The sequence below is a fragment of the Eubalaena glacialis genome, chromosome 8 (assembly GCF_028564815.1).
Source record: "Eubalaena glacialis isolate mEubGla1 chromosome 8, mEubGla1.1.hap2.+ XY, whole genome shotgun sequence".
Lineage (NCBI taxonomy): Eukaryota > Metazoa > Chordata > Mammalia > Artiodactyla > Balaenidae > Eubalaena > Eubalaena glacialis.
In genome coordinates, this window is record NC_083723.1 from 108,125,557 (window position 1) to 108,138,502 (window position 12,946).

Genomic DNA, 12,946 nt, shown 5'->3' on the forward strand with positions numbered 1-12,946 from the left:
AAATACCATCTTAATTTTTATTTTCTATTATTCATGAACGGTACAAACGATATTTTACTATCATCACGAAAATTATTATGAATAATGGTGAGACTCACGTGTTAGGATTGGCTTCATTGTTTTTGAAAGTCCTTGTTTAGCACTTAGTGATATGGGGTTTTGAGGTCCAGGGTTCAATTTATTTCAATACTTTGCTTTAATGGCTGTCATAACAGAAAAAGACACCTCCCGGAGCCACAGAGATGCAAAAAGCACATTGTTGGCTATGCTGACTAAAAAAAGATATTTTTTTTCAGTTTCATACACCAATTATGCGAAGATTATTGTTGAAATTCAGCTAGTAGATTTCTGTCTTCTCTGATGTCAATCAGCTGTTCTTTTAACTAATCGGAAGGTGCAGAATTTTTATATTTTTTAACAAATGGGTCAAAACTCTCAGCAACTCTTTATTTGGAAGACTTTTAGGCAAGTAGAAGATTCCGTTTCTGAGTTTTTAAAGCTTTGAGATAACGAGTTTTTAAAGTGTCACATTTCCTCATTATCAAATTGTATAAAGGTGAAAATATTTCCAAACATCCTTTTTTTCTTCCCAAATGGTGTCTCCATGCCATAAATTCTTTCTGAAAGTAGTTACTTTCTAACTCATTGTTAATACATTACCTTTATATTGAGGGGGCAGATGAAGTGTTTAATTTTTCAAAGTTATCGGCAAAGTGGCATAGTTCTGACAGCTGCTTGTCAGAACTGAAAAGGTCAGCAAATGTGGAACATTTGGTTCTTTTAAAAGAAAAATCTTTATATTTCCATAACCAGAACACCTCTGTGTTGTACAAAAAAAACGTTTTCATGCTCACTCCCATCTCATTGCAAAATATGTAAATATTCTATTTAAAGGATTGTTTTCTACAATGTTGATAATATCAGTTGCACATAAATTGCAAATTTGTTGTCATAAACTGAAACGGAATCAGCCAGTAAGACCCACCAGTGTCTACCGCTCAGAGATGTGGCCCCTCCCATGCACCTCCATGCCTTCCTGACACATAAATGGCTGATGTATAAACCAAGGCAGGAAAACAGTACCCAGTATCCATTGTATAGTAAATATGAGTGAAGCCTAATTTCTTCTTTTAAATAGAAAAATAAATAGATGTTCTAATCACTTCTTCCCTTGCCCCATCAGATCATTCTTAGCGCCATTTAGCATCAAAGTATGCTTTAAGACCGCTACACTAGAGAAGCAAAAAAGGGCACCAAATGTTTTAGTTTGGTCTTTGCTGTTCTGGAGCAAAATGATACATGAATGAATTGTCTCCTCTAAATCATTGTGAATTTAGGAGTGTTGTGTTATCAGCATTCATTTAATTTTTGAAGACAGAGTAATAAAGATCTGAGAATGAACAATGGCTCCTACATTAAGAACCATCTGAGAAGATGCAAAGTGGTATAACCCACGAATCCCAGGTGAGAACCGTATACCTCTGAATGGCGACGGTAGGCGAGAGGCAGAACTTTCATAATTTGAACGAAATTGGTGACTTTCAGAGAAGAACAATGAATGGAGGATTAAGGCTGGGGGCTAAGTTCAGAGTTGAAGAGGGCTCCATGCACCTAGGATAGAAGAGAGTTGGTCCTGGGAGCGCTTGTGAGCAGAGCAAGCCCGGTGTGGGGTGGGAGGTGCAGTGAGCTGGAAGGAGAGAACCCTGGCCCCAAAGTCTGGCTGTGACCTTGAGGCTTGGATCAAAAGAACCCTCCTTTCCCAAACTCAGAAGAGTTAAGGCCAAGAATTCAGTCTGTGCCTAGGAATGAAACAGGACAGAGGAAGAGAGACTAGGGCCAGGCCTAGAGCCAGGGAGACAAGCTCAAGAGAAGGGAGGGAAACCCGGAAAAGCTGGGAAAGGATAGAAATGAAGTCCTCCCCAGTGAAGGTTCTGCTCTGGGTGCTCCTGGTAAAGTGAATTTCATGGTCAAGTGAATCTGGGAGTCACGACCTCCTAAATTTGCCTGTGCACCTCTAGCTTGGAGCTTTATAATACTCGATAGTGCACTGACATTCTAAGAAATGCTACAGTCGAGATTATCCGCTTAACTCAGATTTTCCCAAAATATTTGACCAAAGAAAGCTTTTGCTTTTATTTTTTAATATCCTGCAAAACTTTGGCTCTGAGAATAAAATTTGGGAAACGCTGACTAACTGATGTTTAAAGTGGTACTGAGGCAAGGGACAGGTGGGAGACCGCGTGAAAATGTCACACTTCACATACATATTGCTCGTCTCCTGAGACACCCTTGTCTTAATGAGGGCCAGCATTTACCGCCAAGTCCTGTGGACTAAAGGGGGCCACAAGGGAGTAGGATTTCCCTTGAGGGGTCTCTCCTCCTAACCTGAAGGTACCTGCAGGTGTGAGTGGTGACCCCCTTCCAAAAGGGATATCTCAAGGAAGTGATTTGGGCACAAATGGGCCACTAGAGCAGCCTCAGTGCCCTTGGACTCAGGCTGGGAGGCAGAGCTGACTGGGGAGTGTGGTCCACGCAGGCCACCTTGGTTTGCTCTCTGCCATTTCAGGCACCCCAAAACAGGCCTGATAGGTCCTGGAGGAGACAAGAGTGAGTATATGGATGAGGGAAGTAAAAATATTAAATAAGTAAATAAAATATAGACACCCTTCCAATAGACCAGCCTACTGAAAATAATAAAAATGAAAGCTAAGTGTTGTTGACCCCTGTTAAGTGCCAAGCACTGCGCTAAGAATTGTATGTACATTTTCTACTTTACTCACTGTAACCACCCAGGCAGTGGGCACTAGCCTATCCCCATGTTACTGTTGAGAAAACTGAAGTACCCAGAGGTTAAATAATTTGCTCAAAGTCATATAGGTAGAGAGTGGCAGAGCCAGACCAGAAACCAGGGCATGTGGTTCCAGCTCACGCTCCTGAGGTGAACATCCTCAAGTCACCCAGCAGGTACTGGATAGCCTTCGGCACCAGCACTGAACCCTTTTCCAGGAGGATATACCTATTTCTCCACTCCTTCATTGTTTTGCACAACTTTCTTTAAATATCCAGACAGCCTCTTCCTCAACCATCATACATTCCCTTGAAATGATCGCACTGTCTCTGAGTCAGTTTCAAATTCCTGCCTCCATTGTCTACACGTGATATTTGAAATGCACTTGAGAGACTCAGATTAGATATAATTCTGCCATTTGTAATTTCTACTTTTAAACCTATATTGTGTTTAGCAGAGTCATGTGACATCACTAATGCCAACTAGTCATCTTGAACAATGGCACAAATTAACACGCACCTATTTACTTTTGAAAACGTCTCATCAATATTCAAACTGAGGACACAACTTACTTAAGTATCCGGTATTTCTCTTTTTCTGCAGAACTTCAAGCACAAGTCAAATCAGTTCTCTCTGAACTTAACCACTTCCATTCCGACGCCATCCCTGGAGGAAGGGGAGAGGGCTGGGATTGTGGGGGTCAGCTTCCATCCGCAAACACCCTGTGTAAGGGAATGGGGTGCCCACAGAGTTGAGGATTGTCTTGGGAAACACCCCAAGAGCTTCAGCCTCTAGAACAGAGTCCTCGTGATACCCATTCAAACCCGCAAGGAGAGTGTGCCCTTTGGGCTGACATCCACCTCCACCAGGGTCCCAACTGCACAAGGATGTTGTGGTTCCAGGGCAATCCCCACAGTTGGACCACTTTCTTTCCAACGTCCGGTAGGCTGGAGTTTGCGCCCACCTCACTCCTACAGAACTTCCAGAACATGTCTTCCTCTGCTTTTTCTCTACTCTGCATAGTGTCTGGCTCTGTGCTGGGCATACAGTGGGCACTTAATAAACACACACGGGGAGGGGCCTGAAAGGTGGCAGAGATGCAGCTCTTGGCCCTGTCTGCCCGTACTGTGGAGTCTCCACACGTGCCGCCAAGTGGGATGCAAGTGCCGAGACAGATGCCGAATGGAGTTCAGGATTAGAGAGCTGCCAGGCAGTCCCCCAATTACCTGGCCCTTGGATTTCCTGTCTTTCCTCCCACTCCACCCCTCCCTGCCGACTCCTGCTCTGCCTTTACATACCAGCTCTTCTTCTCTTGTTCGGGGCACAGAACTGTTCTCCCGTCTGCCCTAGAAGTCCTGACAGGTGACAAAGCCAGTGTTATTCAGGTGCCCAGTCTGTGACGACCTCAAGTCCAGTGGGGCTGGGCTCCAACTAAATTCCTTCCCAAGAGCGGAAGTAGAATTACAAAGAAACCCCACCAAGCCCCGTGGAGGGACGCAGCTCTGTTTGATTGGGGTGGGAGACCCCAGGTCCCCCGCCCTTCAGTCTCCTGGATGCAGGGCTAACAGGTGTGAAGGGGCGCTCAGGCTTTTCTGGGGGATTCTGAAATAGACTGAAGGTACCAGGGAATCCTGGAGAGCTGGTGGCCAGAGCTGAAATGGCCCTTAGCCACCAAACAGTGGTTTGTCTGGGTGTCCATACCCCTGGCAGCATCATTTCCTAAGAGTATTAGTAATAATGGTAATGATAATGATGATTGTGTAACTAGGCACTTTACGTACATTACCTTTAGTCCTAAAGATACACTAGGCACTTTCCGTATATTACTTTTAGTCCTAAAAGCCCTGAAAGCAGGTAATTATCATTTGTGTTTTCCACATGAAGAAACTGAAGCACAAACTCTGCTTGAGTGACTTGCACTGGGTGGCAGAGCTGGTGAGTGCTGAGGGCCAGGGTGAAATTCCACGTTCGCGGTCTATTCATCAGCACCCTGTGGTCTCCATCCTGCACACATTTCTGTATCCCAGTCACCCCCATGATCACCTGAGAAATGCCAGGCCACTCTCATTGTTTCTTCTCGGGGAGGCTACTGAACTTGACCCTATTCAGATACTGGAGGCTTTCACGCCTCTGGGAGGGACCCTTGAGAGGCATGTCAGTTGGAAAAGGAGTGTGTGTGTGGGCAGGGTGCTTCACTGCCTACTCCCCTGATGGGGTGTCCTGGCTGTGTCTGGGGCCCTGTGTACCCCCAACATGTTCTAGAACAGAAGGGGCTTTTGTCCCAACTTGCACTGGGCTGGAACTAAGGATGAATAAACCAAGGGCCCTCCTTCACAGTGGGGTAGTGGGGTGGTTCCGCGTTCTTACATCCCCCCCAGTGCCGCATTCAGCCCACTCCACCCCCAGCAATCCCTTCGATTTCTAAGGCTTGTTTCGGCAGCTGCGGATTGGGGTACAGAGCAGTCCTGCTGGGAAGACTAGGAGATGAAGCGCATCTCTCACCCCACTGAGAGCTCCTCATTGGAAGAGGGGCCCGGAGCAGACCCTGCAGTAGGAGTTGGGCTAGATTCCAACTTGGCTCCTCCGCCAGCCTTCTGTGTGACTCTGGACAAGCCGTTGACCTCTCTGGGCTTCAGTGTGCTCATCTGCTGTAGGGGAAAAGGCAGCGGGAGATAACTGGAGCTGAGAAGCCTAGAGGGCTTTTCTAGCTCTAAGCTTGTATGACACTATGGAGAATCCAGGGACCAGCACTGGAGCGTAGGACCTGAAGCAGGAAGTCCTCTCCCCTGTCCAGGTCCCTCCCAAGGAGACATTCTGCCTTTACTGAGAAGGAAGGGAGAAGTGGAACATCTTGGTCACAATGCACGGGAACCTTCAGGAACAGCTCCAGACAAACGGGAAGGCTTCTGCCTGAGTGAGACTAGGTGAAACACGGCAACAGTTTTTCTCTTTTTGCGGATGCCTGAGGTGGCTCGTGTGCTGTCACTCACTCTCAGGCTTGCGCTTCAAGTCCCCTCTCCCAGGAGCTATCAGAAACAGCCCCGTCTGGGTGCCTGGAGCAAATGTCCAAATGGCCTTGTCACGGTGTCGGCCATCCAAATGCAAACTGGAGCGGACAGCTTGGCCCTGCAGGGGTGGGAGGAACACACATGCCCGGGGACCCAGCGTGAAGAGAGTAGAATCATTCGTACAGGAGCCATCGCCTTGGGCCGCAGGAGCTCCCTCCACGACTGCACTTGTATGACAGCGATGTCCATGGACCTCTGAGCTTGTCAGACTTCGCACTGGCTAATCTCAGAACATTCCGGGAGGCAGGCAGGGGCAGGGAGGGACACAGAGGAGCGATAATGGTCCCCTCATCACACAGAGTGTCCTCAGCAGAGGCACCACCCAGACAGGGGTCTGAGTCCCAAGGGGTGTGAGCCTGTCTGTCTTGAACCCCAATACCACCTTTCCCTGAACTGAGCTTCCTTCTGAAACTCACAACATGGTACAAATCACACTCACAAAGCATCCTCTCCCCAGTTCCCTCTCTCCTACCACGCAGGCTTAGCCATCTCTCAATTTCACAACCGCAGGCAAAGAGCTTGAAAAGAAATACAAAGAAGAGGGAAGGGGATAGGGACCCTCAACAGGCCCCTTCACTTTGACGCCCTTGCTCTCTGGGAAGCCTTCTCTGGCTGCTCTGTTTAAAATTTCAACCCTTTCACCCTGACCAGTCTTCCCAATCTCCATTATCCTGCCCCATGGCACTTATTACCTGCTAACCTACTATAGGACTTATTTAGCAGGTTGATTCTTCTTGGTTGCTTCCTCTTGCTGAAACTGCAAGCTCCTAAAGTCAAGGATATTTATCTGTTTCTTCACTGTTGAATCCCCAGTGCCTGGGCTAGTGTTTGGCACATAGTAGTTGCTTAGTGAATATCTGTTTAGTGAATGAATGAATCAGGCCTGGGTGGTTCGTTACAAAGCAAGATGGCCCTCACTACTTCACTATGGGATTATGCTGGTGCCAAGAAGAGCAGCCCCTGCCTGGCCCTGCTTTCCTAGGTAACTCCGACCTCAGGTGGGCCCACCTCTGGACCCACCTCCTCAGCCCTTGCAGACATCTGTATCCTGGTTCACAGCTAGGACTGGAGTGCCACTGGTTCATGAGGGTGACAGGCTGTGATGTCCCCAGGCACCTGGAAGCTGACCCACTGTCAACAGGAGTCAGTAAAGCAAAGAATGCCGTGAGAGATAGCTTTGGCCCAGACACAACTGAAAGTGTATCTCAAAAAGCAGAAACATGTGCTTAAGGCCTCTGGCTCTCAGGCAGGGGAGAGGTGGTGTGTTGGATGGCAGGGATGCTGAAATTTACTGAGAAATCTGCCACTTGCTCTGGGGCCTATCAAAGAAGAGCCTCGCCTTGTGGTGGGGACAGCTGCTTCTCCCCTCCGTAGTGGGTTGCTCCAGGGCACCTGAGGACAGCCCCGGCTCTGCCACCTCATCTCCTCGTTTGTCTGCCTTGCTGACATTTCCTCTCACTTCCCTCCCATCAGTTTGGCAGGTTTTTATCACACTGGTTTCAGTGTGTGTAGACATTCCCTTGGGAGTACTGCAGTTGTAGTAAATATATACCATATACATACACACAGACGTGTACAAAGCAAGGAGACTGCTGGAGACACACAGACAGAGACAGACACAGGGGAAGGTGTGTGTGTGTGTCCATATATGCGTGCACGCGTGCACACACACACACACACACCCTAGGGAGATACCCAGAGTCACGCAGAAGAAAAGCAAAAAGACAGAAACATAATATGGCACTGCAAGAGACAGGCAGACCCTGACAAAATGACACTGATACCTAGCAGGGCGCACTCAGCCACTCCAAGAAAAAGTGTACTACATAGAAAGGAGCCCTTGCTGGACAAGAAATAGAGAGGAACTCACATATCCAAAACAACAGAAACAGTATCCCAGCTATAGAATTATTCAGCCTGCAAATAATTGTAGTAATAGCTCCCATTGCTTTTATCACTCAGGAAATTCCAAGGACTGCGGTAGTTCTGTGCCAGAAATAGGGATGAAGACTGAATATATAGTTCTTATTATAAATCACAATATCACAATTAGGTATATTATATATGACTATCACATCAGATGTATGATATTATTATTTAAGAGATAGTTAAAGTAGGCTATTTAAGTTTAACCAGCAAGTTTATATAAATGAAAACACAAAGCAAAAAATAGTTCAGAACAGGGTAAAACTCATGGCAGTGATAAACAGATGACTGAAGCTTGGGGGAATGCTTTCTTTACCTAAAGTACAGTCTTTTAATCATATAAGTTCAAACTTGGGAATTAAGATAAGCAATAAATCATTCATATCAGTTCTTCTCTTTTCTAATTCTGGTTGTGTGAAGACACTGGGAATTCATTCATTCATTCATCTGTACATTCATCAAGTAACTATCAAGGGCCTAGAAGGTGAGATTTAGGCAGACGAAGAAGACATAGAACTGTCCTCCAGCTGCTGCCAGTCTGCTGGGACAGAAAGACAAGAAAGTCATCACGGCTCAGTCTGAGAAGAGCTACCGCAGAGGTGTAAACCACGGGTCAGGAGTAGCTCACTGAATATGTGACAGCAGAGCTAAGTTTTAAGGGAAAAGAAAAAATTAGATGATAAAGTGAAGCACCTTTCAGGCAGAGCCGACATCAGGGCCGAGCACATACCCTCCGCCTGCAGTCCCAGCCTTGCAAGGTGTTCCGATCCATCATGGCTAAGACTCACCCACCGGCCGACAGAGGCTGGTAGGCCTTAGTCCTGAAGCCCCGGGGCCTGGTATATCTCCAGATATATTTACCAAGCTGCTCTTGCCCAGTCAGAACTGCAGGCTGTGGGTTCTTGATTTGCTCTCCACTGGGCCTGGATCCCTGCTGAGGAGCCTGCCTCGGCCTTGACCTGGACTCCTGTGCTCCACCCCCGATAGATCACCCAGAATCTTGATGCCACCACCTGCCAGACTCCACACACAGCCAGTTCCAGACGCTCCTGGTGCAATGTCATAAGCATAACAGCCTCCACTCACCAAGCCCTTACGCTGTGCCAGGCTTGGGTCATGCTGATTACGTGCATTATGTCATTAGATCCTAGGAACCACACCACTGAATTTTATCATTACATCCATGTTCCAGCTGAGGACAACGAATCTTAAAGAGGTTAGGAGCTTATCTGAGATCACACTTAGTAAATGGTAGGACCAAGGTTCGTGCTCAGATATTCTGACACCAAGGTCAGTCTGATTACCCATCTTGCTATATTACCCTCCCCACTAAGAATCTGCAACCCCAATGGACGCGTGTTGGCCCAGACGTCAGGGTCTTGGGACTGTGATTCGGGTGGCAGGCCTATGAGGAGCAGCCCCATAACGGATAATGGCCCTAACTCTATCCACTCCTGCCTTCCTCTCCTTCCCAGTGTGCCCATAATCCAGAGCTCCCAGCATGCCTCGCCGTCAAGCCTGAATGGGTACTGACCACTGACCGTGCTCTCAGGGAAGTGGGACAGGTGAAATCAAGAACCTCAGAATCCTGGGACTTCCGTAGTGGTCCAGGGGTAAAGAATCCGTCTTCCAGTGCAGGGGACGCGGGTTCGATCCTTGGTCAGGGGAACTAAGATCCCACATGCCGCAGGGCAACTAAGCCAGCGTGCCACAACTACTGAGCTCACGCGCCTCAACGAGAGAGCCCGCGTGCTGCAAACTACAGAGCCCAAGGGCTCTGGACCCCGTGGGCCACAGCTACAGAGCCAATGCACCCTGGAGCCTGTGCGCCACAACTAGAGGAGAGAAAACCCGCACGCCACAACTAGAGAGAAGCCTGCGCGCCGCAACGAAGAGCCCGCGTGCTGCAACTAAGACCTGACGCAGCCAAAAAAAAAAAAAAAAAGAACCTCAGAATCCCAACTCAGCAATTAGAGGGGGCTCCACACAGCTTTTAGATTTTCCTCTTTGGAAGTCCTTAGATATTTTAAGTCCCAGGTTCAGAAATCCTGGCTTTCAGGTCACGTAAGAAATCCTGAAACATTCAATGCCTGTGGAGGTCTTGGGTCTTCTCCAAAGAATTCATTCCACCAGGGAAAGCTGCTTCCCCTCAGTGTCTAGGGCCTTAGAGGTAGGCAGGGAGGGGGAGTGTGGGCCTCATGGAAAAGGAATAAGAAATGAAAGCAAAGGAGCAGCTTCATACCAGTCCGGACTCCTGGGATAAAATGCTCCCCTCTCGGCTCCACATCAGGCCATTCCCAAGCCATGGCAGCCTCAGCGAGGGCACCACAATGGGTCCCAGTGTGGCTGAATGGGGGTCCCTCGCCACGAGAAGATGTCATCGAGCTCTTGGGGAGGGTGGAGCTGCTGTGGGTTGCCAAGGCATAATGCACAGGCCCTGTGGGCGGCATAATGTGGTATTTATCTCCCTCACTTTGCAGAGAGGGAACAGGCAGAACAATCCAGACTCTGTCAGCAAGGTCCTCTGGGGAGTTCAGGCCTCGCTAATGAAGATGAATAAGACGGGGGAATCTGCCTTTGCCGCTCAGAGCTAATGTATACATATTCATGGGCAGGGAGGACAGCTCCCAGAATGACCCATCCTCCAGAGAGGCAACAGGGGCAGACGTATGGCAATGCGAAGCCGCACTTGGGGTGGGGTGTGTCTTGTGGGGTGGAACACTGCGGGCTGTGAAATAGGGCGCCCCAGGAAATACCCTTAAATGGATGGAATTTCCAAGGCGAAATTTATTCCTTTGCCCGCTGCAAATGTATGAGTCCTGGTCTGAGCTCAGGGACCCCTGAAGAACTTAGTTCTCAGCTGAGTTCCAGAAGCAAATCCAACTCTGCTACTTCCTACTCCACATCAGCTAATACCAATCCTCACACCATATCTGTTCTGCCTGGTGTGGCCTCATGGAATTTGCTGGAGGTTCCATGTTAGAGGTCCAGGTACATACGAAGCCTCAGGACACATGTTACAGCATCTCATCTCACACACATAGACCCTGTTTTCTGAATCTCCATCTATCTGACTCTTCCATGATGTGCCCCCAACTAAGTTTTTCTGGGCGACAAATCCTTGCCCACCATAGACCTCCAGGGTCCAGGAAGGTGACCTTGGTGGGAAACTATACAGTGTGTAGGGAAATCGGGACCAAAAACTTGGGCATCTGTACCATGTTTCTTCAGGTGAGAGCAAATGTTGGCCCTGCACCTACACACACCGTCACTCTGAAGTCAGTGGATTTGTTCTTGACTCACAGATATTTTGATATGTGAAAGGTTTTATTCCCTGTTTCGGCACACTCAGCCTCTGTCCCCAGGCAGCATAATAGAAAGGATACACACTGAGCCAAATAAATCAAATCCCCTCTCTGCAGCCGGCCTCCTGTAAGTTTCCACGGAGCCACAGGCTAGTCCTTAGCAGCAAGACAAATGTCTGACAGAGCTCAGAGCGCCTTACCTGCCTTTCCGACATGATGTAGAGCTGCTCGTGGTCCTTGGAGAAGGCCATGTCCCGGAGGACGGGCCCGGGGTCCACCACCTGCACCGTCTCATACTGGAGGGCATTGCCCCTGGGGCCATCTACCCGGATCTGTGGAGAAGAGGAAGAGGAGAGCCGGTGTGAGTTCCGATCCAGCGTGGCCTGCGGTCCAGCTTCCGCCCGGGGCCCCTCCCACAGGCAAGGGGGAGGCAGTGAGCCCTGCCTCCCAGAGGCCAGGCCTGAAGGAGCAGGAGCGGCACACGCCCACCAGGGGCCTCGCGTTGGGAATGGCAAAGAGAAGGGATGAGGCGGAGACCAAACCGGGCTGCACCAAGAATCTGGTGTTCTTCTCTCTGGCTCACTAGGCCTTAGGCTCGAGTCCTTGAGGCCTTGCTTGTACATCTTTGGAGAAGAGGACGGGCCTTTCTAGTTACTCAGGATATTACCTTATTGTTAACGTAATAAAAAGGTTCTCTGCAACATCAAAAGTCCTACCTGATATACTGATAGAATAGATGGGGAAAATGAGAAGCAGTACGTTAAACAACTGGCCTGAGCTATCAAATCTGGTGATAGAATGAGAATCCAGTTTGACCCTGGAGTCCATGCTTTTCCTACCACTCCAGTTACACGAGGGACCCTGTTCCTTGATGGCTTTCACGTTTACTTCCTGGGGGTGCCACTAAAGGCAGCGGCCTCCAGCCTGCACAATTCCAGAGGCTTTTGCCAGTCATTCCCAATTCTGAAGCTGAAACACTTGCGCTTGGCAAATATTTATTTTAAAAATGAAGAAATACATGAAGTTCAAACTCTTCTTTGCAGATTTCCCATTAAGCTCAGGAAAACAACAACAACAGCAATGAAAAAAAAACAAACAAACTGGTGAAGGAATTAACAAAAGACATGTTTAGCCCTGAAAATCTAAATGCCTTGGATTCCAGTAGCCCTCCTCCTTCTGTCCCCACCCCCAAGCCACCAGACGTCCACCCTGGCCAGGTCCTTCCTTAATCTGAATGAAATGGGAGCTCATGCAAAACCAATTGGGATTACCACCCAAGTCTGACCACGAGGTGATGGCCTTGGCCCCCAGCCCAGCCGGGCTTCATCCCCAGCTGTGAATCACCCCTGGAACAGCAGCATGAGAGTGATATTGCGTGGCCAGCTGGTCTCCAGCCCCTTAAGGCTGCCGGCAGGAGCAAGCGCCCCTCGGGGATGCTAGCAGAAAGGAGTCCCACCCAGTGCCCCGTGGTCTGATTCCCGAGGGAAATTGGATTCAGTGCCCGAGTGATCATCTTTATCATTTGGCTCCAACTTCCCTGCTCTTTAGGGTGAGCGGATGTGCTGGATGTGGACATCAGAAGAAACTAGGTGAACTGGGCAGGGACAGAGGGGTGGACCAGGGAGCACCAATGGGGCAAGTTTTCCCAGGCCCAAGGAGGCAGGATGGGGGTATGACCCCCGCCCTTGCCCATTCTGCCAGGGCAGGAAATCAGTAATTGAAAAGGTGGTTCCTGGAAATTCCGTGGCAGTCCAGTGGTTGGGACTCAGCACTCTCACTGCCAGGGGGCCCGAGTTTGATCCCTGGTGAGGGAACTGGGGTCCTGCAAGCCATGTGGTGCAGCCAAAAAAATAATAAAA

General features: G+C 48.8%; 1 protein-coding gene across 3 annotated transcripts in view; it reads right to left on the bottom strand.

Annotated features, from left to right (window-relative positions):
* PLXNA4 (plexin A4) overlaps window positions 1-12,946 on the bottom strand; it is a 447,622-nt gene that overhangs the window by 152,968 nt on the left and 281,708 nt on the right. For 2 of the 3 annotated variants that reach the window (XM_061198737.1, XM_061198736.1), the window contains one exon: window positions 11,288-11,419. In XM_061198737.1, the coding sequence (XP_061054720.1) occupies window positions 11,288-11,419 (132 nt within the window). The remainder of the gene's footprint in view (window positions 1-11,287; window positions 11,420-12,946) is intronic. The other variant, XM_061198735.1, reaches the window with a different exon arrangement.